Source organism: Saimiri boliviensis, chromosome 11, assembly GCF_048565385.1.
Source record: "Saimiri boliviensis isolate mSaiBol1 chromosome 11, mSaiBol1.pri, whole genome shotgun sequence".
NCBI classification, from domain to species: Eukaryota; Metazoa; Chordata; class Mammalia; order Primates; family Cebidae; genus Saimiri; species Saimiri boliviensis.
Window position 1 is genome coordinate 15,369,383 of NC_133459.1, and position 27,437 is coordinate 15,396,819.

Sequence of the window (27,437 nt, forward strand, 5' to 3'; positions counted from 1 at the left end):
TGGCTGGCCTGTGGGCATGGCTTCAGAGGCCACCTGGTCAGTGGCTGGCCAGGGAGCAAGGGGAAAGGGGGGTTTCAGACTAAGAGGGAACCCCAATCACCCTTTGTCTCCCTACCCACACTCCAGGAATCCCTGCGGCTACAGGAGCAGGCGGCCCTGGAGACAGAGGATGGAGAGGGGCTGCAGCAGACCCTAAGGGACCTGGCACAGGTGTGAGCCCAGAGAGGCGGGAAGGCAGTGCCCTACCAGACAGTCCCGGGCCTCCTGCCAAGCCTTCCGGTGGCCTGGGACTGAACTGCAAATTGGTGGGGGCCTGGGACCCAGGCTGTAGCTGCTCAGCACCCCTCCTAGGTCACCCCGCCTCTGCCCTGGGAAGCCCCCAGTTTCAGAGGGGAGGCACTTTTCGGGCCCACCTGTGAGCAACACCAAATGATGTCTTCGCAATAAGTGAGAGGCCTCAGTGGCAATCTGAGGACTGAGCTAGTGAAGGAGGTGAAATCAGGAAGGCTTCTTGTAGCAGGGAGCATTTGGGATGAAGCGTTCCCCAGCCCTGCCTGGGTGTCTTTGCCCAGCTAACCGCGCGGTTCCTATCCTGCGGCTCCCCGCCTCCTTCTACCTCCCTCCCCCACCCTCAGGCCGTCCTGTCGGATGCTGAGAGCGGCGTCCAGCTGAGCGGCTCCGAGCGCACCGCGGATGCATCCGATGGCAGCCTGCGGGGGCTCTCGGGGCAGCGGACCCCGTCCCCACCGCGGCGCTCCTCGCCGGGCCGCGGCCGTTCGCCCCGCCGAGGCCCGTCCCCGGCCTTCTCAGACTCCTCCACGCTCGCCCTGATCCACTCTGCTCTGCACAAGCGCCAGCTGCAGGTCCAGGTAGGAAGGCGCTTGAGCGTTCAGGGCTCAGCCAGAGGCCCTGGGGGAGGGGCTCGCGCACTCCGGGTTGGGTCGGAGGCAGGGGCGGGTCTGGGGCCAGGGTCAGGGGGAGGAGTCTCAGTGCCCTGGGGTGCAGCCAGAGCCCGGAGAAATGGTGACTGAGGGTGTCAGGACCCCCAAGGAGGTGGCCGAGAGCTCTGCAGCAAATCTCAGCCCAGAAGTGGGGGTCCTCGGACACCTGGGGGTAGGTGTTTGGGCAGCTGGTGGAGGGAGGAGCAGTGTTAGGGTCCTGGTAGAGGGGGAGAGGTCCCTGGTCATACGCAGCCAGGACCCTGGGAAAAGGTCTAGTAAGGGGAATCAGAGCCTAGGATGAGAGGAGCTTGGGAACGAGGGGCAGAGCCAGGGTAGGGAGGAGACCGAGGGTGGAACCAGGATGCAAGGGGGAGGAGCCTGAGAGCCCTGGGGGTGGGGTCAGAGCCAAGGAGACTGGTGTGCTTGGGGGTTTGTCTGGCACTGGAATTGTCCGGGACCCCAGGGAGGTGAGGGCACAGAGTAGGGAAGTGGCAGCCTGGCTCTCAGGCCTAGGGTTCTATCCTGCCCCAGGCCCTGGACCCTGCCTAGCATAGGCGTGAGTATCCCTAGAACCAGAAGAGAATAGGTGGGCTCTGGAGGGGTCCCAGCGATCCCCTAGACTCTGTGATCCCCATACCCCAGGACATGCGTGGGCGCTATGAAGCAAGTCAGGACCTGCTGGGCACCCTGCGGAAGCAGCTTAGCGACACCGAGGGGGAGCGGCGCGCCCTAGAGGAACAGCTACAGCGTCTGCGCGACAAGACCGACGGCGCCATGCAGGCCCACGAGGACGCCCAGCGTGAGGTGCAGCGGCTGCGGAGCGCCAATGAGCTCCTAAGCAGGTGCTGAAGAATAAGTCAGTGTCTCAGCATAAGGCCAGTCGAGCCTTATGCCTGTGGCTCTGAACTAATATGGTCGCCACTAACTGCATGTGCCCAGTAACATTTATTTTTTATTATTCATTTTTGTTTTGTTTTGTTTTGAGTCACACTCTCCCTCTGTTGCCCAGGCTGGAGCTCGGTGGCTCCATCACAGCTCACTGTAGCCTGGAACTCCCAGACTCAAGCGATCCTCCACCTTTACCTCCCAACTTTACCTCCCAACTGCCACGAGTTGGGGGCCAGGGCCTGGACCTGGCCTGGGGAAGGATATGGGACTGAAGCCCGAGAGTAAGGTTTTTCCTCCCTTCTCTGTGCCCTCACCACCCTCTGATCCCTCATCTCCCTGGATTCCTGGGCAAGCCCCCAAGGATGCCAGACAAACCCCAACATTTTTTTTTTGTAGAGATGGTGGTCTCACTATGTTGCCCATGCTGGTCTTGAACTCCTGGCTTCAAATGATCCTCCCACCTTAGCCTCCCAAAGTGTTGAGATTACAGGCATAAGCCACTGTGTCTGGCTCTATTAAAATCTAAAAAAAATTTTTTTTTTTTAAGTAAAAATTCAGGCTGGGCGCTGTGGCTCATGTCTGTAATCCTAGCACTTTGGGAGGCCAAGGTTGGTGGATCACTTGAGGTCAGAAGTTCAAGACCAGCCTGGGCAACATGATGAAACCCTGTCTCTACTAAAATTACAAAAATAAGCCGGGTATGGTGGCATGTGCTTGTAATCCCAGCTACTTGGGAGGCTGAGGTGGGAGAATCACTGGAACCCTGGAGGTGGAGATTGCAATGAGCCAAGATGGTGCCACTGCACTCCAGGCTGGGCGATGGAGTAAGACTTCGTCTCAAAAAAAAGAAAAAAAAAAGTGGGGCACGATGGCTCATGCCTGTAATCCCAGCACTTTGGGAGGCCGAAGTGGGTGGATCACAAAGTCAGGAGTTTGAGACAACCTGGCCAATATGGTGAAACCCTGTCTCTACTAAAAATACAAAAATTAGCTGGGTGTGGTGGCACGTGCCTATAGTCCTGGCTGCTAGGGGGTACAACCTCAGTTCACTGCAACCTCCACCTCCTAGGCTTAAGTGATCCTCCTGCCTCAGCCTCCTGAGTAGCTGGGACTATAGGCACACACCACCACGCCTGGCTAATTTTTCTGTTTCTTGTAGAGATGGGGTTTCACCATGTTGCCCAGGCTGATCTCTAACTCCTGAGCTCAAATGATCCTCCCGCCTCAGCATCCTAAAGTGCTGGGATTATAGGTGTGAGCCATCTGGCCAGACACTGAAGATTTTTAAGACAAGAAATTGTCCTCCACTTCATTTTTTTTTTTTTTTTTTTTAGATGAAGTTTCAATCTTGTTGCCCAGGCTGGAGTGCTATGGCATGATCTTGGCTCACCGCAACCTCCGCCTCTTGGGTTCAAGCAATTCTCCTGCCTCAGCCTCCCTGGTAGCTGGGATTACAGACACCTGCCACCACGCCTGGCTCATTTTTGTATTTTTTGAGATGGAATTTCACTCTCGTTGCCCAGGCTGGAGTGCAATGGTGTGATCTCAGCTTGCCGTGACCTCTGCCTACTGGGTTCAAGTGATTATCCCGCCTCAGCCACCCAAGTAGCTGGGATTGCAGGCATGTGCCACCACACCCGGCTAATTTTGTATTTTTAGTAGAGATGAGATTTCTCCATACTGGTCAGACTGGTCTCGAGCTCCCGACCTCAGGTAATCTGCCTGCCTTGTCCTCCCAAAGTGCTGGGATTACAGGTGTGAGCCACCGCCCCTGGCTTAGGAAAAAATCTTTTTAAGTAGTCGTGTTCAGCGAACATCCCATTTTGTATTCTGCTATTTTTACTTAATAGCACGTTGTTGGCTGGGCACGGTGGCTTACGCCTCTAATCCCAGCACTTTGGGAGGCCAAGGAAGGTGGATCACTTGAAGTCAAGAGTTTGAGACCAGCCTGGCCAACATGGTGAAACCCCATCTCTAACTAAAAATGCAAAAACTAGCTGGGCATGGTGGTGGGCGCCTGTAATCCCAGCTACTCGGGAGGCTGAGGTGGGAGAATCATTTGAACCCTAGAGGTGAAGGTTACAGCGAACAGAGATCATGCCATTGCACTCCAGCCTGGGTGACAGAGTGAGACTCCATCTAAAAAAAAATCACCTCGTGAAGTTTTTTTGCACCTACCGCCAGTGGGGAAAGTGGCAGTTTACGGCAGGCCTTTGGGGTCCCAGTCGTTGCCTTCTCCTCCCTCCCCTGCCATGGCCACCATGTGCCTATGTAGCAGGAAGCTGTGGGATCTGCAGACTCAGCTCTGTTGGGCTTCCCAAAATTGAGGGGCATGGGGTGTGGTAGGCGGCATTTCCTGGTCGCATGGCCTAGCAGAGCTGGTGGCACACTTGCCCATGTGTCCCAGCAGCCTAGCCTGGCCTCTTCTACCTGGCAGGGTGCTTGGAGATAATGCCAGCACCTCCATCCATTCCACTGGGCTTCCCAGTGAGCGAGCTGGGGAGAAGGAAGGCCAGATTCTTCTGCTGGAGGGTGTGAGTGAAATGAGTCAGCCATGGGCAGGGTCAGGGAAGGCTTCCTGGAGGCAGGTGCTTTGCAAGATGGGAGGATGTAGCTCATGGCTAGGAGAGCAACCTTCCCTGGAGAGAGCAGCCCCAGCATCCCTTCTGCTCCCCGTCCCCTTGTCCTGAAGGGAGAAGAGCAACCTGGCCCACAGCCTGCAGGTGGCCCAGCAGCAGGCTGAGGAGCTGCGGCAGGAGCGGGAGAAGCTGCAGGCCACCCAGGAGGAGCTGCGGCGCCAGCGGGACCGGCTGGAGGAAGAGCAGGAGGACGCGGCGCAGGATGGTGCGCGGGTGCGACGGGAGCTGGAGCGCAGGTGAGCAGCATCCCGCCGCTCTGCCAGGGCCCTTCAAATGTGCCTCAGGTCCCCTGACAGTGCCCCGGGGTGGGGGGTAGAGAGCACCCACTGGGTCCTGGGTCTCCTACCATCTCCACCCCTCTGATGTTGGGTTTTCTAACCAGACCCATTTCAGGAAATTGGGGCTCACGGAGGTGTAGTCACTTACCTGGGATCACAGAACTAGTAAAAGGTCTTGGATGATAATAACAACAATAATTAAAATAACAGTAGTAACATTAATAATAGTATTATTATTTTTTTGAGATGGAGTTTTGCTCTTGTTGCCTAGGCTGTAGTGCAATGGCACGATCTTGGCTCACTGCAACTTCCTCCTCCCAGATTCAAGCGATTCTCCTGCCTCAGCCTCCCAAGTACCTGGAATTACAGGCATGTGCCAACATGCCTGGCTAATTTTGTATTTTTAGTAGAGATGGGGTTTCTCCATGTTGATCAGGCTGGTCTCGAACTCCTGACCTCAGGTGATCCCTCCACCTTATCCTCCCAAAGTGCTGGGATTACAGGCATGAGCCACCATGTCCCGCTAATAATAGTATTTTTTTAATTTAGCTATGAGAATAATATATCCTTATTAATTTCATTAAATGCCAGGTACCATTTTAAGCAATTAAGTTCTCTCATTTAACTCTCATGATAGCTCTCTGATGTAGAAGCTGTTGTTATCTCCATTTTGTGGACGGTAAACTGAGGCACAGAGAAGCTATGTAACTTGCCCCAGGTCACACACTAGTCACAGAACAGCCAGGATTTGAACCCAGGCATTCTGCCTTCAGAATTAACCTCTTCACCACGTACTGCTTACCTCTCTGGGACGTGATAGATGGTGATGTTTAGTAGATTGCAGTGGTGTATATTATTCTTGTTTCTAAAGGTTCTTGGGGAGACGTGTCAGGCACTGTTTTAAGTGCATGTGAAGTCTGTATCCTTAAAACAGCTGGGCATGGTGGCTCCTGCCTGTAATCCCAACACTTTGGAAGGCCAAGGCAGGCGAATCGCTGAGGTCAGGAATTTGAGACCAGCCTGGCCAACATGGGGAAACCCCATCTCTACTAAAACTATAAAAATTAGCGGGGCATGGTGATGAGCACCTGTAATCCCAGCTACTTGGGAGGCTGAGACAGGAGAATCCCTTGAACCTGGGAGGCAGACGTTGCAGTGAGCCGAGATCGCACCACTGTACTCCAGCCTGGGCGACAGAGCGAGATTGTCTCAAAAAAACAATGTCATGAGGCAGGTGTTACCTCATTTTGCGGATGTGAAAACAGACGCCCGGGGTTGTGGAGCTATGCAGTAGTGGGCTTGGTTGCCCTGTGGGCCAGGCTCTTTCTCTCCAAACTCCTGCCTCAGACCTGGTCCCCAGCCCAGCATCCCGCTGGCTACAGGAAGTTCAGGGGAGGAGAGTGACATGGGCTACCACCTGCCCTCTTTCCCGCAGCCATAGACAACTAGAGCAGCTGGAAGGGAAGCGTTCAGTCCTGGCCAAGGAGCTGGTGGAGGTGAGGGAGGCGTTGAGTCATGCCACGCTGCAGCGGGACATGCTGCAGGCCGAGAAGGCCGAGGTGGCCGAGGCACTGACCAAGGTGGGTCCCCGTTTGCTGCACAACCACAAACCTCCCTCTGACCCCCGGCCCCCAGCCTTCTCACTCTGGCTTGGACTGGTCCCAAAATCAGGCTGACCTCTGAGCCTGGTCACAGACTGACCCCTTCCTTCTGGAGGCAGGCTGATCTTTGTCGCAGGCCACGGACCTCTGGACCTCTGGTCCCAACCATCAAAAGTGGATTGACCTCTCTTTATGGCTATATCCCTGCTCCTCCAGACTCTCCTAGGAGCAGTGCCTATAGCTCTGGGTCATTCAGTGCCTGAGACTCAGCTCCTGAGGTCTGAGAGTTGGGGCCACAGCCCAGAGAGTCCTTGGTAGGGGGCCTGCCCTGTCCGCTGAAGCCTGGGCTCTGAGCAGTGCTATCCCTAGACCCTACTTGGGGCATTCTCTGAACTCTGGCCCTGCCCAGCAGCTTGAGCTATTTTTGCACAGCTCTGTGGTGCATGGGTTTTTTTTTTTTTTTTCCTCAGGTGGAGTCTTGCTCTGTCACCCAGGCTGGAGTTCAATGGTGGGATCTCAGCTCACTGCAATCTCTGCCTCCTGGGTTCAAGCAGTTCTCCCGCCTCAGCCTCCCGAGTAGCTGGGATTAAAGGCACCCACCACCACGCCTGGCTAATTTTTGTATTTTTAGTAGAGATGGGGTTTCACCATGTTGGCCAGGCTGGCCTCAAACTCTTGACCTCCGGTGATCTGCCCACCTTGGCCTCCCAAAGTGCCGGGATTACAGGTGTGAGCCACCATGCCTGGGCGATGCATGGCTTTTAAACGGCTCCATAAGCAGCAGGCTTTCTGCGGTGAGACTTTTTTCCATCTCACGCTGTGTCTCTTCCTTGTCTCTCCTCCCCTGTCTCTGAGAGTCCATCTCTCTGGGTCTCTTCCTGCCTCTCCCCACCTCCTCCCCACCCTTCTGCCTCTCCTCATCTCTCCGGGCCTGCCCACCTCTGGCCGCTCTGGCCTGACCCTGCAGGCTGAAGCTGGCCGCGTGGAGCTCGAGCTCTCCATGACTAAGCTGAGGGCAGAGGAGGCGTCCCTGCAGGACTCCCTGTCCAAGATGAGTGCCCTCAACGAGAGCCTCGCTCAGGACAAGTTGGATCTGAACCGCCTTGTTGCCCAGGTAGACTGCGCATCTGCCGGCCCACCTGCCTTGCCCACCCGTCCTCCCTACTCAGTGAGGCGTCCCGGGCCCCGCCCTGCACCTATCTGTCTTGGCCTCTGTCTCCCTTTCTGTCTCTGGTTCTCTGTCTCCGTCTATCCTCTCTGTGTCAGAGCACAGAAGTTCGATTGGCCCTCCTCATCTCCCCGCGGTGTCCCATACACCCAAGGGCACTGTCCCTCATTCTCTGGGAGCCTCCCCTGGGCTGCTGTGGATGGTGGGTGGGTGGAGGAGGCGTCCTGGTCCTGGGAGGGACGCCCTGCTCAGGAGGCCCCCCTCCTACCTGGCCCCCAGCTGGAGGAAGAAAAGGCAGCCCTGCAGGGCTGGCAGCGGCGGGCGCAGCAGGAGGCCACAGTGGCACGGGAAGAGCAGGAGCGGCTGGAAGAGCTGAGGTTGGAGCAGGAGGTGGCACGGCAGGGCCTGGAGGGCTCCCTACGAGTGGCGGAGCAGGCGCAGGAGGCGCTGGAGCAGCAGCTCCCCACACTGCGCCATGAGCGCAGCCGGCTGCAGGAGCAGCTAGCCCAGGTGGGCCGAGCTGTGTGGGGTGGGTTGCGGAGAGCATGTGGGGCAGGCCGGGATCCCAGCCTCCTGCCTCCAGTCCTGGGTCAAGCCACAGGCACTGGAACCTGCTTCTGGGTTAAATACAGCTGCATTTCTGCTCACTGGGAACTTTGGACAAGCTGCCCAACCTCCCCATACCTCAGTTGCCCATCTGTAACACGGGGCTAAGCATTCTTATTACAAAAGGAGGTTCTGGCCGGGCGTGGTGGCTGATGCCTGTAATCCCAGCACTTTGGGAGGCCCAGGTGGGCAGATCACCTGAGGTCAGGAGTTTGAGACCAGTCAGGCTAACATGGTGAAACCCTGTCTCTACCAAAAAAAAAAAAAAAAAAAAAAAATTGCTGGGCATGGTGGCAGGTACCTGTAATCCCAGCTACTCTGGAGGCTGAGACAAGAGAATCACTTGAACCCAGGAGGCGGAGGTGGTAGTGAACCGAGATTGCATCATTGCACTCCAGCCTGGGTAACAAGAGTGAAACTCTATCTCAAAAAAAAAGAAGGGAGATTCTGAAGAATACAGGGGAAAACTTGTGTAAGGACATTCAGAGGATGGTCTGGCCCTGAGTCACCACTCAGTACAGATTAATAATATGATATTAGGTCAAGACTTTTAGAATTGGAATCTTAGATTTTTGGGAACATCACATCTGGAAGAGACCTTAGGGTTTCAGGGATCCAGGGACCTTCATGCAGTGTTTATACGGGAGCACCTGGGTTTCTGGGAGGGGCCTCTAGAGGATGGGGTGGTGGGTGCAGGAAGCAGGGTGCAGGTCTCCACCGTGAGGCCTGCCGAGCAGCACCACTGGGTCTGTTTTATATATTCAGCTTCTCTGCAAGTCTGGGGTAATAAAAGGGTTCCGTTCCTTCCAAAGCAGAGTGAGGGCCTTGGTTGTTGTTTGGTTGGTTTTTGAGGCAGAGTCTTGCTCTGTTGCCCAGGCTGGACTGCAGTGGCACAATCTCAGCTCACTGCAACCCCCACTTCTGGAGTTCAAGCTGTTCTCTGCCTCAGCCTCATAAGTAGCTGGGACTACCGGCATGCACCACCATGTCTGGCTAATTTTTGTATTTTTAGTAGAGACAGGGTTTCACCACATTGGCGAGGCTGGTCTTGAACTCCTGACCTCAAGTGACCCACCCACCAAAGCACTGGGATTATAGGCGTGAGCCACGGTGCCTGGCTGGGCCTCGTTTTCATATGCACGTGCATTGCAGATCTAGAGAAGGTCACGACTTGCCCAAGTACATATAGCACCTCAGGGCAGACCCTGGGCTCGAACCCAGGCCTTCTGCCAGAACTGGGTTAGGCCCAGAGTTGGGGTGCGGCATGATGAACAAGCTGGGGGATGCTGGGAGTACTGCTCACAGTCTCTGGGTGGGGGCAGCTTTCCCGGCAGCTGAGCGGGCGGGAGCAGGAGTTGGAGCAGGTCCGGCGGGAGGCCCAGCGGCAGGCGGAGGCGCTGGAGCGCGCGGCCCGGGAGAAGGAGGCACTAGCCAAGGAGCGCTCTGGCCTGGCCGTGCAGCTGGCAGCTGCAGAGCGTGAAGGCAGGACCCTGTCAGAGGAGGCCACGCGCTTGCGGTAAGGCCTTGGGCTTTGCCCAACCCACCCTGGGGTGTCTTTCTGGGGCCACACCATGGCCAGGCATCGGCCCCCAGGGGCAGTTACTAAGGAGTCTGGCTTGCCAACACATCCTAGCTATGGCTCAGGCTTCCCCAGGGAGGGTGAGCCTGGCCAGGCAGGTAGGTTGGCACTCAGCCCAGGCCTGGCTACGCCCTGAGATCCACAGTTTCCCGGGGCCGGGCAGGCTGAGTCCCAGGGCCTCAGGGCCTGTATGTGCTGCTGCAGCTTGGAGAAGGAAGCCCTGGAGAGCAGCCTGTTTGAGGTGCAGCGGCAGCTGGCCCAGCTCGAGGCCCGCCGGGAGCAGCTGGAAGCCGACGGGCAGGCCCTGCTGCTGGTCAAGGAGACCCTGACTGGTACGAGGGGCCAGGGACTTGGGGGGATCACCAGGCTCCTGCCCAGACTGCAACCTTTCAAAGTTTGGGGTCTCACAGAAGTTGGGAGCACTGGAGTAGGAGCCTGGCAGGCCTGGGCTCTAGTCTTGCACCACCACTTAGATCTGCTCTTCCCTCGAGCAAGCCCCTTCTCTCTCTGGGCTACACATTCCTCATCTGATCATTAGAGGTGACAGTGCCTACCTTCTAAGCCTGTCGCCAGGATGAAGTAGGAAAAGCGTGTGAAGGTCTCCGCATGCTGTCTGGCTTGGTCGACGGTAACTGCTGTTCATCCGCCATCAGGCCTGTTAGCGAGTCTGAGTTCTCTGTGGTTTTCAGATGATTCTCTTGTGCCAAAATCCAGCCCCATGTCTCTACATAGTTCCCCATCCAGTCTCTGATCTCAGGGCTTCTTTCTGCTCACCTAACACTAACTAAGCACCTACTTGGGTCATGGAAATTAATTTTCCTGTCCACGCCCACCTGGGCCAGGCAGAACCAGGAAGGGAAATGCTGGTGCATTTCCAACCTGGGAGATGGTTCTTAGATGGTCCATGTGGCTATACCATTTCCATTTCCTGTAGTCATTTGCACTAATGCTGATAGTTAACGCTTGACAGGTATGTGTATGTCAGCCATTAAAGGAGATGCCGTATATGTAGCTGTGCAGCTTTGGAAAGTCGCTGCTGGTCTCCTCTGAGCCTCTATTTCATCATCTGTTAAATGGGGATGAGGATAAACTACCTAGGCATGTTATGAAGACAAAATGAAGTTATGTCTAGAATACTTAGCTGGGTGCTCAATCAGTAGTAGGGTTTTTGTTTTGTTTTGTTTTGTTTTTTTTGAGACAGAGTCTCTTGTCGCTCAGGCTGGAGTGCAGTGGTGCAACCTCAGCTCACTACAACTTTGGCTCTCAGGTTCAAGCGATTCTCCTGCCTCAGCGTCCAAAGTAGCTAGACTACATGCGCCCGCCACCACACTTGGCTAATTTTTGTAGTTTTAGTAGGGACAGGGTTTCACCATGTTGCCCAGGCTGGTCTCGAACTTCTGACGTATGGTGATCCCCCTGCCCCAGCCTCCCAAAATGCTGGGATTACAGGCATGAGCTATGGCGCCTGGCCTAGGGTTATTTGGATATCTTTGATGTCCTTCCCATTTGGGAGACCATCTCATCAGTCATTTTATGCCTTTGATGCCATTCTAGGTAGGCAGGAAAGGGGCCAGGGCCAGTGGGCCCATGTGGCAGATAGGGAAACTGAGGCTCAGAGAGGTCAAGCCACTTTTTCAAGAGGACCCATCCTAGATGCCAGGCAGGCCCTCTCCCTCTGGGATTTTGCCCATGTGGCTCACGTGGCCTAAGTCCGCCGGCCCGAGGAGAGGATTCAAGCCAACCCTGCCCTTTCCTCCATTCCTCCCGTGCAGGGGAGTTGGCGGGCCTGCGGCAGCAAATAATAACTACACAAGAGAAAGCCAGTCTAGACAAGGAGCTGATGGCCCAGAAGCTGGTGCAGGCTGAGCGGGAAGCCCAGGCCTCTCTGCGGGAGCAGCGGGCAGCCCATGAGGAGGACTTACAACGACTCCAGCGCGAAAAGGTTTGAGCAGTACGGGGCGGGGGCGGTGGGCAGAACTCTGAGCTACTGTCTCGCCATCTTTCTTGCTCTGCCTTGGTCTCTACATCTGTGAAATGGGACTTAATCTCTGTTGCGGAGGCCCTGGGGACAGCTGGGAGGACTGGGCTGTGGGGAGGTTGTAAACCTTATTAGACGTGCAGATTTCCAGGTCCCAAATCTGGTCCAGCCCTCGTAATCCTGATGCAGAGGGTCCACAATCACATTTGGGAAATGCTGACCTAATGTATAGCAGGAGAGCATTTTTATTTGCTAAGAAGTACTGTTTGCATATGAAGGGCCACTCAGACCTGAGCATATAGAAAGGCAAGGGGAAGTTACTAGAACACTGACTCTGGGGTTATATTGCCTGGGTTTGAATCTAATCTTGGTCACTTACTGGTAATGCTACCCAAGGTGTCTATGCCTTCATTTCCCCTCCTGTAGAAATGGGGATAGGATAGCGGAAGGTATTGAGGATGAGGTGAGACCATCCGCATAAAGGGCTTAGCATAGTGACTGGCACTTAGCAAATGCTGCATAAGTTTTTGCTGGCACTGGCATAGCTCTCCAGAGTGGCCCTCAGGACAGGGACCATGGGCCACCATATCCTGGCAGGGCTGCCTCTGACAGCGGTGCAGGTTATGACTGCGTGGCTCCAGGGGACGCCACTCACCCTGCAGTCCCCTTGGCCTTGGGTGATTGTATCACGCTTCTCCAGCAGGTGGCGGTAAAGCTCTTTAAGAAGGGGTGGCTTGGCTGGGTGCGGTGGCTCACGCCTGTAATCCCAACACTTTGGGAGGCTGAGGTGGGTGGATCATGAGGTCAGGAAATGGAGACCATCTGGCTAACACGGTGAAAGCCCATCTCTACTAAAAATACAAAACAGTCGAGCGTGGTTGCACACACCTATATCCCAGCTACCGGGGAGGCTGAGGCAGGAGAATCGCTTGAACTTGGAGGCAGAGGTTGCAGTGAGCCAAGATTGCACCACTGCACTAAAAGAAGAAGAGGCAGCTCTGTCTGCTTCTCACAAAGTTGCCAGGGGCAAGTGCTGGGGCAGGCACCTTCCCTCAGCCCCTCCGGGGGGCTGCTCTTTGCCTGTGGGCTCTACCTGCCCACTTAACCAGTCCCCAGGGGCTAAACTCCTACGGCCTCCCTCTTGCTCTTGCCCTTTGCTCTGCCTGGCTTGGCCTCATTAACGTCCCCAAATCTGTGTCCTTCTCTCCAGCTCCTCTGCCACCCCTCGACCCCCTTCATTCCTCACAGCCCGTCCTAACTCCCCTCCACCCCAACCCTGCTCCCTCTTTGCAGCTGTCAGAACATCCCCTAAGCTGAACATCAGATGCTCCTTGTCACCTTGACTTGAGTCCTCTCCCCACTCCCTGCACTGTCCTTAGAATCCCTGTGGCCCACATGGCCTGGCCTGGCCTGGCCACTGCCTGGGGCTCTGGTGCGTGGCTCACCATATCCTGTTTTCCTCTAGGTCTCTCCAGGGGCTGTGCTCTGGGCCTGGGGTTCTTTATCTTTTTTCTCTTTTCCTGGCTGAAGCTGCTTGTCCCTCCTTAGGGGATCACACTCGGACCCCCAGGCCAGCCCACTGCTACTCCTGGACCCTTTTATAGCCTTGGTGTGTCCCCATCACAGCCCTCATCGCCCCCTTGTAGTTACCTGGTCACCCTCCCTATCTCTGAGAGTATGGCGGCTAGATGGCTCTTGCTGCCCTAAGGTTTGAGGGGTCTGCCTGTGCCCCTCCTGATGTATCACGTGTGCCGGGTCCTGGCCCCCTAGGAGGCAGCATGGCGGGAACTGGAGGCCGAGCGAGCCCAGCTGCAGAGTCAGCTGCAGCGTGAGCAGGAGGAGCTGCTGGCTCGGCTGGAGGCCGAGAAAGAAGAGCTGAGTGAGGAGATCGCTGCCCTGCAGCAGGAGCGGGACGAGGGCCTCCTCCTGGCTGAGAGCGAGAAGCAGCAGGTTCGTGAGCCGTGGCGCGGCCTCTCTGAGTTTAGCCACCTGGCAGCTGGGAGCCCTGGGGCAGGCCACTTCCCTCTTGGGGGCCTGAGTTTCCTCACCTGCAGGACGAGATTAGAAGGAGGTTCCCAGGCCGGGCGTGGGGGCTCACGCCTGTAATCCCAGTGCTTTGGGAGGCCGAGGCGGGCGGATCACAAGGTCAGGAGATCGAGACCATAGTGAAACCCCATCTCTTTAAACAAAAAAAAAAAAAAAAAAAAAGGGGAGGGGGTTCACAAGGCTTTGCTGTGCTTCATGCCTGGGACACAGCACTTGCTGAGTGACAGTGACAGTCATGACGCCAGGAAAGCTGTTCCATATTCTCTCATGCTTCGTCCCACCATAGGCCGGGCATGGATCCTCATGGCTGCCTTCTGAGCAGTCCCCATGAGGCCCGCAGGCATCAGCTGACCTGTCCCCACAGTACTAAATCCCTAACTTGCCCATCATGTCATGGAGACAGGGCAGACCACGCCCATCTCCTCTCCTCACCAGTGTGTGCCTGAGTGAGTCACTTTGCCTCCTTGAGCCTCTGTTTACTCATCTGTAAAACAGAAGAATGAAGGCCAGGCGAGGTGGCTTATGCCTGTAGTCCCATCACTTTGGGAGGCCAAGGTAGGCAGATCACCTGAGGTCAGGAGTGTAAGACCAACCTGACCAACATGGAGAAACCCCGTCTCTACTAAAAATACAAAATTAGCCGGGTGTGGTGGCAGCTACCTGTAATCCCAGCTACTCGGGAGGCTGAGGCAGGAGAATCACTTGAATCCGGGAGCCAGAGGTTGCAGTGAGCCAAGATCGCACCATTGCACTCCAGCCTGAGTGACAAAAGAGAAACTCCATCTCAAAAAAAAAGAAGAAATGGAAGACTCTGTCATAGGGGTGTTGTAGGCGGGTTGGTGAGCTCTGTGGGTGGTATCCATGTCCGGGTTCTTGTGACTGCTGTTGTGCCCTTTCCCAGGGCTGCCTCTGCCCTGGGTCCAGCTGCGGTGGCACACTCAGGCCTCTAAGGCCCCTCAGTGGCCACACTTCCCAGGCAGGAGAAGTCCGAGCATCTCCCAGGACCAGCCCATCCCTCAAGCCCTTTGTCCTCTGCCTCTGCCCAGGCTTTGTCTCTGAAGGAGTCTGAAAAGACGGCGCTGTCAGAGAAGTTGATGGGCACACGGCACACCTGGCCACCATCTCCCTGGAGATGGAGCGGCAGAAACGGGATGCCCAGAGCCGGCAGGAGCAGGACCGGAGGGTGGGCCGGGCAGCTGGTGTCCATCTCATGGAGAGGCACTGCTGAGGAGCCCCCACCGTGGGGAGGTAGGGACCCCGTCCCTGGAGAAGCTTCCAGGCTGTGGGAGAGGAGGTTCAGCCCTTCCTTTGGGAGCCCCCATCTGAGGGAGGTGGCTCAGCCCTGTCCTGGAGAATCCTTTTGGCCTGAGGGGAGAGCCTGGCCACACGGACAGCATTCACAGTGCTTCCAGGGGTCAGCAGAGGGTCCGGGAGGCCAACAGGAGGGGCCATGTTGGAGCTGGAAAGTGGACAGTGCAGCCAGCGACGTTGGGAGCAGCTGGGGGCTGGGGGACACAGCAGGACCCACTCTGAGGAGCCCCTCTGTCCAGAGCACCGTGAACGCTCTGACGTCCGAGCTGCGGGACCTACGGGCCCAGATGGAGGAGGCTGCTGCGGCCCACGCCCAGGAGGTGAGGAGGCTGCAAGAGCAGGGTCGAGACCTGGGCAAACAGCGCGACTCCTGCCTTCGCGAGGTGAGCAGGCGCCCCCCCCCACCTTCCAAGCAGCACACCCTAAATGGCGCTGTGTGCCTGGGGGCTGGTCCTGTGGGACCCTGGAGAGTGTAAGGGTCCTCCCTGCATTTGAGACCAATAAATGGCAACTTAGAATGAGGCAGCAGGTACTGCTGAAGCACCTGTCATGGACAGGTGAGATTTGGCCTCAGGGAGGGGTGAGGGGGGTCTCTGCCCTCTTGCTGCTGTGCACAGAACGATCCTGACTGATGGTGACTTCAGGTCAAAACGTTGCTGATTACAGCATGCCTTGCTCAAATGATAATTCACGGCCTGCGGTCCGAGCACTGCAGAGGGATGGGGCGGGCTCCCTGGGGCCAGGGATCTGGGGTACAAGCCCCAGTTTGAGGGGGCACCCTGACTGCTGGCCTGGGGACGTGTGCCGGGCGCACAGGCAGAAGAGCTTCGGACCCAGCTGCGTCTTCTGGAAGATGCCCGCGACGGGCTGCGGCGGGAGCTGCTGGAGGCCCAGCGCAAGCTGCGTGAGAGCCAGGAGGGCCGTGAGGTGCAGCGCCAGGAGGCGGGCGAGCTGCGGCGCAGCCTGGGCGAGGGCACCAAGGAGCGCGAGGCCCTGCGGCGCTCCAATGAGGAGCTGCGGGCTGCTGTGAAGAAGGCAGAGAGCGAGCGCATCAGGTGAGGCGTCACGGGGAGCGGAGTGACCAGCCCCAAGTCCTCACGGAATCCCATCCCTGAAACCTAACTTCACCCCAAAGGTTCTGGGGAAATTGTCCAGATAGGGATTCTCTGTCTCCTAAGCAGAACCTGGCACCTGGGTCATTTTAGGAGGGGTTTCCTCCCAATTGATTGGGGAACAGGGCAGACGGGCAGAGTTGGGTCCAGACTCAGACCCACCCGCCATCATCACCCTGGAGACCAGGTCCCCTCCTGGAGTCGCTGGTCTACCCCTCCCAGCCGAGGGCCTGGGTCCCAGCCGTGGGGGGCTCAGCTCTCAGGAGGGGCCACTCCAGGAACCGGAGGAGGTGGCTTTTGTGTAGAGCCACTGGCCACTCCCAGGACCCAGGGCAGCCTCTGACCTCTGCCCTCTCCAGCCTGAAGCTTGCCAATGAGGACAAGGAGCAGAAGCTGGCACTCCTAGAGGAGGCACGGACAGCCGTGGGCAAGGAGGCTGGGGAGCTGCGGACGGGGCTGCAGGAGGTGGAGCGCTCACGGCTGGAGGCTCGGCGGGAGCTGCAGGAGCTCCGGCGGCAGGTACTCTCCCTGTGCCACCCCTTATCCCGGGCTTGCTATGTGCCCCAGGGCCGCCGGTAGCTCCCCCTTTCTGGAATCGTATTTCCCCATATGTAAAACCAGGGGCTTGAACTACCAGCCCTCTCACGTAACCTTGGTGGGAATGGATGGGCTTTGAGGAGTCCTGGAATCCCTGAAACTGTACGAAAAGTCTGCGTGCATTTGTGTGCCCACTCAGGCTCACACTTCTCCAAGGGGAGGAGCTGGCGTCCTTGTCACGTTCCCAGAGGAATCCGCCAACAACAAAAGCTACAGATTTCATGAACTAGGTCAGGGGTTGGCAGATTGTGTTCTGTGAAGAGCCCAAATGGTAAATTTTTCCAGCTTAACGGGCCACCCAGTCTCTGTTGCAACTACTTGACTCTGCTGGGGTGGTGAGAAAGCAGTCCCAAACGGCATGGACGGATGGGTGTGGGTTCCAAACTTTGTTTAGGGACACTGAAATGTGAATTTTCTGTCAAGAAATTTTGTTCTTCCTTTAGATATAATCCCCCTCCTCTCCTCTCTTCCCCTCCCCACCCCTCCCTTCCCCACCTCTCCCCTCCCCTTCCCTCCCCTCCTCCCATCCCCTCCTCTCCTTTTCTCCTTTTTGAGATGGAGTTTCACTTTTGTTGCCCAGGCTGGAGTGCAATGGCACAATCTCAGCTCACTGCAACCTCCGCCTCCAGGGTTCAAATGATTCTGCCACCTCAGCCTCCTGATTAGCTGGGACTACAGGCACCTGCCACCACATCCAGCTGATTTTTGTATTTTTAGTAGAGACAGGGTTTCACTCTGTTGGCCAGGCTGGTCTTGAACTCCTGACCTCATGATCCACCTGCCTTGGCCTCCCAAAGTGCTGAGATTACAGGCGTGAGCCACCGCATCCGGCCAGAAATGATTCATTTTCAACTATTTAAAAATGTTAAAAAAAAAAAAAAAAATCCTTAGCTCACTCCCTTATAAAAACAGGAGACTGGCCAAATTTGGCCTGTGGGCTGTAGTTTGCCAACCCATGAATTAGATGATCCGAACTCGTCAACAGCGGCACGCATTGAACAAGCACCTGCTGTCCATGGGGCACTGCCCTGGACACTGTGGGCTCAGGCTTTTCACTCTAGAAGATGAGAAGAACAGGAGGTGGCCTCATTCATCTCCTAGGTGCTGCCTCATCCAGAGATACCACAGGCAGGCCAGGTGCAGCGGTTCACGCCTGTGATTCCAGCATTTTGGGAGGCAGAGGCTGGTGGATCACTTGAGCCCAGGAGTTTTTGAGACCAGCCTGGGCAACATGATGAAAACCCGTCTGTACTAAAAATACAAGAAATGAGCCAGTCGTGGTGGCTCATGCCTTTAATCTCACATCTTGAGAGGCCAAGGTGGGAGGATTGCTTGAGCCTAGGAGTTCAAGACTAGCCCAGGCAACATAATGAGAACCAGTCTCTACGAAAAATTTGAAAAATAGCTCAGTGTGGTGGCACGCTCCTGGAGTCCCAGTTACTCAGGAGTCTGAGGTGGGAGTAAATGAGCCCGGAAGTCAAGGCTGCATCGAGCAATGATCGCACCACTGCACTCCACTACAAAGCAAGACGCTGTCTCTAAAAGAAGTTTACAAAATTACTTTTATTTTATGTATTTGAGATGGAGTTTCACTCTTGTTGCCCAGGCTGGAGTGCAATGGCACAATCTCGTCTCACTGCAACCTTCACCTCCTGGGTTCAAGTGATTCTCCTGCCTCAGCCTCCCGAGTAGCTGGGATTACACATGCATGCCACCAAGGCTGGCTGAATTTTTTTCATATTTTTAGTACAGATAGAGTTCACTATGTTGGTCAGGCTGGTCTTGAACTCCTGATGTAAGGTGATCCACCCACCTCAGCCTCCCAAAGTGGTGGGATTATAGGTGTGAGCCACCGTGCCTGGCCCTCCACCAAATTTTTTTTAATTAAAAAAAGTCATATCACAAGTGGATAGTCAGATAAACTGTTACCCAGAGATACCAGAGCCGAAAGAACAAATCCTCAACCAGGATCAGTGGCTCGCACCTGTAATCCCAGCACTTTGGGAGGCCCAGGTGCTCAGGAGTTCGAGGCTGGCCTGGCCATGGTGAAACCCCATCTCTGCTAAAGATACAAAACATTAGCCGGGCCTGGTGGCACACGCCTGTCATCCCAGCTACTTGGGAGGCTGAGGCAGGAGAATTACTTGAACCCGGGAGGTGGAGGCTGCAGTGAGCCAAGATTACACCATTGCACTCCAGCCTGGGTGACAGAGTGAGACTCCGTCTCAAAAAAAGAAAGAACAAATCCTCTCCGCCTCCCACCACAGCCCCCTTCACCCAGGCTCCTTCCTGAGAAATCACAAGACTCCCTGAAAGGAACTAACGTTTGCCTGCTAGGCTCTTTTTTTTTTTTTTTTGAGACGGAGTTTCCCTCGTTACCCAGGCTGGAGTGCAATGGCGCGATCTCGGCTCACCGCAACCTCCGCCTCCTGGGTTCAGGCAATTCTCCTGCCTCAGCCTCCTGAGTAGCTGGGATTACAGGCACGCGCCACCATGCCCAGCTAATTTTTTTGTATTTTTAGTAGAGACGGGGTTTCACCATGTTGACCAGGATGGTCTCGATCTCTTGACCTCGTGACCCACCCGCCTCAGCCTCCCAAAGTGCTGGGATTACAGGCTTGAGCCACCAAGCCCGGCCTTCCTGCCAGGCTCTTGCTGGGTGTGTTGCATGCTATGGCATCTCATGTTACCCCTACTGTAGCACCATGGGGTAGGTAGGCAGTACCCCCACCTGCCCCTGTGGAGAAATAGGGGCTTCGAACACTGTGCTTGTTTCAGGTTGAATCCCAGTCTGCTGTGTGTGGGCTGTGTGACCTTGGGCAGGTTATTTTGACTCTTTGAGGCTCAGTTTTCTCATCTGTTAAATAGGGATAACGTTACTACCTACCTCATATAGCATTGTACGAAGATTCAATGTGTTAATGTAACTGCAGTGCCTAGAACAGGCCTGGACACAGGTGGTAAGTGCTCCAAAACTGTTCATCACCGTTGTAGAGGTGAAAGAAACCCAGGTGTGGTTCTGGCCTGTGAGCGCCTGGTCTGCTAAGGGCTGAGCCCTCCTATTATACCCACCCCCTCATGAAAGGTAGTTTTGGTCCATTGATTAAATGGTAAACAGGCCACCGGTGCCCAAGTGCCTGGTGTCACTCAAGCTCAGTGTGGTTATCTAGAGGCTGGCTCCCAGTGGGTATGGGGTGGCATTTAATGCATGTATCCCTAGAGCAGTAGGTCCCGAGTGCTCTGGGGGTACAGGGGCAGAGCTGCACCCACTGCCATTCCCGCTTTCTTGCAGATGAAGATGCTGGACAGTGAGAACACTAGGCTGGGCCGGGAGCTGGCAGAGCTGCAGGGCCGCCTGGCGCTGGGTGAGCGGACAGAGAAGGAGAGCCGACGGGAGACCCTGGGCCTCCGGCAGAGGCTGCTGAAGGGCGAGGCCAGCCTGGAGGTGATGCGGCAGGAGGTAACTGGGCAGGCGGGCAGGCTGGTGCATCCTTCCTCCCCCCAGCAAGAAGCAGGTGGGCACCCGAATGCCGGGCTCATTCTGAAAGGCTACTCCCTAGGGCTTGTTCCATCCCCCACTCCTTGAGACTCTTCCCCAGTTATAATAACAACAACCCAAAGAACAGTGCATCTACTGTATGCCACCACAGAATGGGTGGGGGAGGTCCTGTAGATATACCCTTGAGTCTCCCAGCAGCCCCATGGGGTAGGTACTGTTAGCCCCATTCTTTTTTTTTTTTTTTTTAAATTGTGTCTCACTCTGTTGCCCAAGCTGGAATGCAATGGCGCAGTCTTGACTCACTGCAACCTCTACCTCCCAAATTTAAGCGATTCTCCTGCCTCAGCCTCCTGAGTAGCTGGGATTACAGGTGCCCGCCGCCATGCCCACCTAATTTTTGTATTTTTAGTAGAGAGGATTTCACCATGTTGGTCAGGCTGCTCTGGAACTCCTGACCTCAGGTGATCTACCTGCTTCGGCCTCCCAAAGTGCTGGGATTACAGGTGTGAGCTACCGCGCCCATCCCACCATTAGCCCCATCTTACAGAGCCCTCAGAGAGGCCAAGGGATCTACCCACGGTCACACAGCCACTCAGGTCGGTCTGACTCCAAAGCCCACACGCTTCCCACTCTGCCTTTTCTGGCTGTTGCGCCGCCATGAGTCTGTTGTATGGCCTGAACCAAGCCACTTCATCTCTGTGCCTCAGACCAATCATGGGAGACGGGCTAGCACAGCAGGGCATGTATGAAGGGCTCTGGGACAGGTCCTGGCACCCAGTTGCTCAGTAGTTGGGTTTTCCTGTGAAACTGGTGACTGTGAGAGGCTGACTCTCTAAACGGCAGGGGTGGCTTTGTGTCTGTGTGACCGTGCATGCCATCAGTAAATAATTTTTTAGTGCATGCCCCACTGTGTGCAGATTTATTGATAAATTATGTGCAAGGAGGGGCATTGTAGTCTAGTGGTTAAGGGAACAGCCTCTGGACACACCTCCCTCTGGAACCAGTAGACACTTAACCTTCCTGGCTGTTAACTGTGTTCCCAACTGCAGCCCGAAGACCCTCTATGGGGTGCATTTCACCTCCCCACCTCCTCGCTTTCCCCCCAACCCCCAGGGCTGTGAGTACATGTGGTTAATAAGCTGCTGTCAAGCTATAAAAAACAACAACAAAAACAGCTGGGCAGGGTGGCTCACGCCTGTGATCCCAGCAACTTTGGGAAGCCGAGGCTGGCGGATCACTTGAGGCCAGGAATTTGAGACCAGTCTGGCCAACACGGTGAAATCCTGTCTCTACTAAAAATACAAAAATTAGCTGGGTGTGGTGGTGCTCGCCTGTAATAGCAGGTACTCCGGAGGCTGAGGTGGGAGGATCACTTAAACCCGGGAGGTGGAGGTTGCAGTGAGCCGAGATTGCGGCACTGCACCCCAGCCTGGGCGACAGAGCTAGACTCCGTCTGCAAAAACAAAAACCCCCCACAAAAACAACAACAAAAAAACCTCTGGAGCTAGAGTGCCTGGCTTTGAATCCCAGCTCTGCAGTTTACTAACTGCAGCCTTGGACAAGTTATTTAGCATCCCTGTATCTATTTCATCTTCTGTAAAGCGAGGTTATTTCATTCCAGCCTGGGCAACAAGAGCGAAACTGTCTCAAAACAACAACAAATCAACAAAATAAACAAAATCTAGTATTTTCTCCCACACTCTGGGGATGTTTTTGCACTGCCTGCCTGCCTGAGTGGCGAGCACTGAAGGAGCAAGAGCTGTGCTGATCACACAGCCTGGGATGGTGGGGCTCCAGTCTGGGCCTTGGGGGTGGGGCATCGGGTTGGGGGAGGCCTTGCCGACCCCACCTCCTGACATCGCTCCAGCTCCAGGTAGCCCAGCGGAAGCTGCAGGAACAAGAAGGCGAGTTCCGGACCCGTGAACGAGGCCTGCTGGGCTCCCTGGAGGAGGCACGCGCCACTGAAAAGCAACAGCTGGACCACGCCCGCGGCCTGGAGCTGAAGCTGGAGGCGGCACGGGCCGAGGCTGCAGAATTGGGCCTGCGGCTGAGCGCGGCCGAAGGCCGGGCACAAGGCCTGGAGGCCGAGCTGGCCCGCGTGGAGTCGCAGCGGCGCGCGGCGGAGGCCCAGCTGGGCGGCCTGCGCTCGGCTCTGCGCCGGGGCCTGGGCCTTGGCCTCGGTCGAGCGCCCAGCCCAGCCCCGCAACCGGTGCCCGGCTCCCCTGCCCGGGATGCGCCTGCTGGAGGTAAGCACAGCGCGGGGCGGCAGAGAAGGGGGAAGGTGGGCGGGCCGCGCTGAGGCCCCGCCCCCATATTACAGTTTTTGTTGTTTGTTTTTTTTTTCAAGGAGCCCGCCTTTCGCTGGGCCACGCCCCTCCACCGAGGCCCGCTTCTTAGTCCCGCCCCGTTACCGAGGCCCCTCCCTTCACTGATGCATGTTTCTCTAGGGCGTTTTTTTTTGTTTGTTTTGTTTTTTGTTTTTTGTTTTTTGTTTTTAAGACAAGGCCTAAGGCCGGGCGTGGTGGCTCAAGCCTGTAATCCCAGCACTTTGGGAGGCCGAGGCGGGTGGATCACAAGGTCAAGACATCGAGACCATCCTGGTCAACATGGTGAAACCCCGTCTCTACTAAAAATACAAAAAATTAGCTGGGCATGGTGGTGCGTGCCTGTAATCCCAGCGACTCAGGAGGCTGAGGCAGGAGAATTGCCTGAACCCAGGAGGCGGAGGTTGCGGTGAGCCGAGATCGCGCCATTGCACTCCAGCCTGGGCAACAAGAGCGAAACTCCGTCTCAAAAAAAAAAAAAAAAAAAAAAAAAAGACAAGGCCTTACTCTGTTGTTTGGGCTCAACTGGTCCTTCCTCCTCAGCCTTCTGAGTAGCTGGGATACAGGTGTACCACCACGCCCAGCTAATTTTTGTAGTTTTTGTAGAGACGGGCTCACTGTGTTGCCCAGGCTGATCTTAAACTCCTGGCTTCAGGTGATCCTCCTGTCTCTGCCTCTCAAAGTGTTGGAATTACAGGAATGAGCCACAGCACCCGGTCTAGGTTGCTTCTTTTTGGAGGAAGGGGAGGTGGTTCTTTATTTTTAATTTTTGAGACAGGGTCTCACTCTGTCACCCTGATTGAAGTACAGTAGTGTGATCTCAGCTCACTGCAACCTCTGCCTCCTGGGCTCCAGTGATCCTCCCACCTCAGCCTCCTGAGTAGCTGGGACTGCAGGCATACACTACCACGTCTGGTTAATTTTTGTATTTTTAATAGAGACGGGGTTTCACCATGTGGCCCAGGCTGATCTCGAACTCCTGGACTCAAGCAGTCCTCCCGCCTTGGCCTTCCAAAGTGCTGGGATTACAAGCATGAGCCACCACGCCTTTCCTGGATGGGGAGATAGAGGGTTTTAATGCCCATGACTCCTTTGCTGCTTTTCTGAGCTTCCATCCTTAGTTGACCCTACCCTCTCTCCAGCAACACCCTATTTTCTTCAGCCTCTCATCCCCAGCTCCACACCATGCCTGTGACCTCAACATCTCCCTGAAATAGATATACCGCTAGGCCCAACCCCTTCTAGTAAATCCTTCCAAAGGAAAAACCAGGCACGGGACATTGCTGGTGGGAATGTTAAACGCTGCAGTCACTGTGGAAAATAGTTTGGCAGCTCCTTAGAACACTAAAAATAGAATTATTGTAGACCCAGCAATTCCACTCATAGGTATATACCCAAAAGAACTGGAACAGGGGCATGAGCAGATACTTGAGCACCAGGGCTCATTGCAGCATTACTCACAATAGTCAAAGGAAACAGCCCAAATGTCCATCTACAGATGAATGCATAAACCAACTGCAGTGTGGACAGACCATGGAATATTATCCAGTCTTCAAAAGGAATGACATTCTGATACATGCCATAACACGAATAAACCTTGACAACATTACACTAAGTAAAATCCATGTCACCAAAGGACCAATACAGTATGATTCCACTTATATGAAATATCTAGAATAAAGAAATTCGTAGAGACAGAAAGCAGATTAGAGGTTACTAAGGGCTGAAGATTGGGGGGTTACTGCTTTATATAGTGAAGTTTCTGTTTGGGGCTATCCTAGTTTGCCAAAGCTGCTGTGACAAAGGACAGTATCCTTGGTGTCCGAGGATGAGTGGTTCTAGGACCCCACTGGATACCAAAATTGGTGCATGCTCAAGTCCTTGATATGAAATGGCATAGTACATGAATGTTACATGTGTGCACACTGCCATATACTTTCAGTCATCTTTAGGTTACTCACAATACCAAATACAGTTAAATGGAAATCGTTATTATAATATGTTGTTTTAAATTTGCCTTTTTTTTTTTTTTTTTTTTTTTAAGATGGAGTCTCACCCTGTTGCCCAGGCTGGAGTGCAGTAGCATGATCTCGGCTCACTGCAGTCTCTACCTCCTGGGTTAAAGTGATTCTCCTGCCTCAGCCACACCTGGCTAATTTTTGTATTATTATTATTATTTTTTGGGACAGAGTTTCGCTCTTGTTACCCAGGCTGGAGTGCAATGGCGCGATCTCGGCTCACCGCAACCTCCGCCTTATGGGTTCAGGCAATTCTCCTGCCTCAGCCTCCTGAGTAGCTGAGATTACAGGCACGCGCCACCATGCCCAGCTAATTTTTTTGTATTTTTAGTAGAGACAGGGTTTTACCATGTTGACCAGGACGGTCTCGATCTCTTGACCTCGTGATCCACCCGCCTCGGCCTCCCAAAGTGCTGGGATTACAGGCTTGAGCCACCGTGCCTGGCAATTTTTGTATTATTAGTAGAGACAGGGTTTCACCATGTTGGCCAGGCGAGTCTTGAACTCCTGACTTTGTGATCTGTCCACCTCAGCCTACCAAAGTGCTGGGATTACAGACGTGAGCCATTACACACCCGGCTAATTTATGTATATATATATACATATATATACATATATATATATATATATATATATATATATATATATATATATATATATTTATTTTAGTAGAGATGGGGTTTCACCATGTTGGTCAGGCTGGTCTCAAACGCCTGACCATCCAGTCAGGATGATCTGTGAACAGATGATGGTGATGGCTGCACAACAGTGAATGTAATTCATGCCGCTCAGTTGTACACTTAAAAATGGTGAAAGTGTACCAGGCGCGGTAGCTTATGCCTGTAATCTCAGCACTTTCGGAGGCCTAGGTGGGAGGATCACCTGAGGTCAGGAGATCAGGACCAGCTTGGCTAACATGATGAAACCCCATTTCTACTAAAGAAAAATACAAAAAATTAGCCAGGCATGGTGGTGCACAGCTGTAATCACAGCTACTTGAGAGGCCGAGGCAGGAGAATCGCTTGAACTCGGGAGGCAGAGGTTGCAGTGAGTTGAGATTACACCATTGCACTCCAGCCTGGGCAACAAGAGCAAAATTCTGTCTCCAAAAAAAAAAGGAAAAGTGAAAATGGGCTGGGTGCAGTGGCTCACGCCTGTAATCCCAGCACTTTATGGGGCTGAGGGGGGTGGATCACTTGAGTCCAGGAGTTCGAGACCAGCCTGGGCAACATGATGAAACTCCATCTCTATAAAACAACAACAACAATTAGTTAGGCATGGTGGCACATGCCTGTAGTCCCAGCTACTTGGGAGACTGAGGCAGGAGGATCTATTGAGCCTGTGAAGTCGAGGCTACAGTGAGCTGTGATCATACCACTGTGCTCCAGCCTAGACAACAGAGCAAGACCCCGTCTAAAAAAAAAAAAAAAAATGGTGAAACTGGGATACTTTTATGTTATATATGTTTTGTCACAACAACAAAAAAATTGGGGAAAAGCCAAGGGAGGGGCCGGGGCTGTTTATGTGGGGGCAGCAGGTCCCTCACTGAAGAGGTGATGGGGAAGGGGAGAGCAACTGTAAGCTGGGACTCAGGGTGAGTGGGGAGGTCTGAAGTGGAGGCACCCTTTCCCGTGGACAGCAGGGGCCAGCAGTCCCAGAGCACCAAGCAGAAGAGTAAGGGGTGGGGACGAAGGGCTTGCTGCAGTAGACATTGCAGGACTTTTACCCTGAGATAATGGGACCTTCTAGAGCTGGAGGCCCCAGGGGCAGGCCTGCTTCTTTGGGAACCTCTGAGTGGAGCCCTTTGGGTGGTGACCAAGTTTGTGGCTGCCGGGCAGTTTTGGTGTCGCTTCGCCATCATGGAGGCAGGATGCTCATGGCAGGACCCTTGTCCCGCAGTTCCAGTGCCAGCCTCCAAGTAGCACCCTGGTTCTACCCACCCTGCCCCCTCCACCTCCCCGAGCCTTCACTCCAAGCAGAGTGCACAATTTTCTGCCAGGGAATCGGGCTGCCTGGGTTCCCATCTCAGCTCTGAAACTTTCCAGCATTGCCAACAAGCAAATCACTTTCCTTTTTTTTGAATTGAAGTCCCACTCTGCTGCCTGTGCTGGAGTGCAGTGAGACCATCTCGGCTCGCTGCAACCTCCACCTCCTAGGTTCAAGCGCTTCTCCTGCCTCAGTCTCCTGAATAGCTGGGACTACAGGCGTGTGCCACTGTCCCTGGCTAATTTTTTGTATTTTTAGTAGAAACAGGGTTTCACCATGTTGGCCAGACTGGTCTTGAACTCCCGACCTCAGGTGATCCGCCTGCCAGGGCCTCCCAAAGTGCTGGGCCTGAGCCGCCGTGCCCAGCCCACTTTTTTTTGTTTTTTTTCTAGTTGGAGTCTCGCTTTGTCACCCAGGCTACTGTACAGTGGCACTATCTCAACTCACTGTAACCTCTGTCTCTGGGGTTCAAGTGACTTTCCTGCCTCAGTCTCCAGACCTCAGCCTCTCCAGTAGCTGGGACTGTAAGTGTGGGCCACCATGCCCAGCTACTTCTTAAATTTATTTATTTATTTATTTATTTATTTATTTATTTATTTATTTATTTATTATTTTGAGACGGAGTCTCGCTCTGTAGCTCAGGCTGGAGTGCAGTGGTTCGATCTTGGCTCACTGCAAGTTCTGCCTCCCAGGTTCAAGCAATTCTTCAGCCTCAACCTCTTGAGTGGCTGGGATTACAGGTACATGCCATCACACCCAGCTGATTTTTGTATTTTTAGTAGAGATGGGGTTTCACTGTGTTGGCCAGGCTGGTCTCAAACTCCTGACCTCAGGTGATCCACCCACTTCGGCCTCCCAGAGTGTTG

General features: G+C 54.6%; 1 protein-coding gene across 1 annotated transcript in view; it reads left to right on the forward strand.

Moving 5' to 3' along the window:
- The window catches only part of CROCC (ciliary rootlet coiled-coil, rootletin), a 49,655-nt gene that overhangs the window by 13,914 nt on the left and 8,304 nt on the right, over positions 1-27,437 (forward strand). Inside the window, 18 exon segments of the mRNA XM_074380147.1 lie at positions 127-210; positions 636-869; positions 1,584-1,783; positions 4,522-4,704; positions 6,182-6,326; positions 7,315-7,461; positions 7,795-8,025; positions 9,444-9,637; positions 9,905-10,032; positions 11,473-11,642; positions 13,449-13,628; positions 14,771-14,831; positions 14,834-14,903; positions 15,274-15,418; positions 15,852-16,090; positions 16,507-16,666; positions 20,037-20,204; positions 22,111-22,489. Of these exon segments, the coding sequence (XP_074236248.1) occupies positions 127-210; positions 636-869; positions 1,584-1,783; positions 4,522-4,704; positions 6,182-6,326; positions 7,315-7,461; positions 7,795-8,025; positions 9,444-9,637; positions 9,905-10,032; positions 11,473-11,642; positions 13,449-13,628; positions 14,771-14,831; positions 14,834-14,903; positions 15,274-15,418; positions 15,852-16,090; positions 16,507-16,666; positions 20,037-20,204; positions 22,111-22,489 (3,118 nt within the window).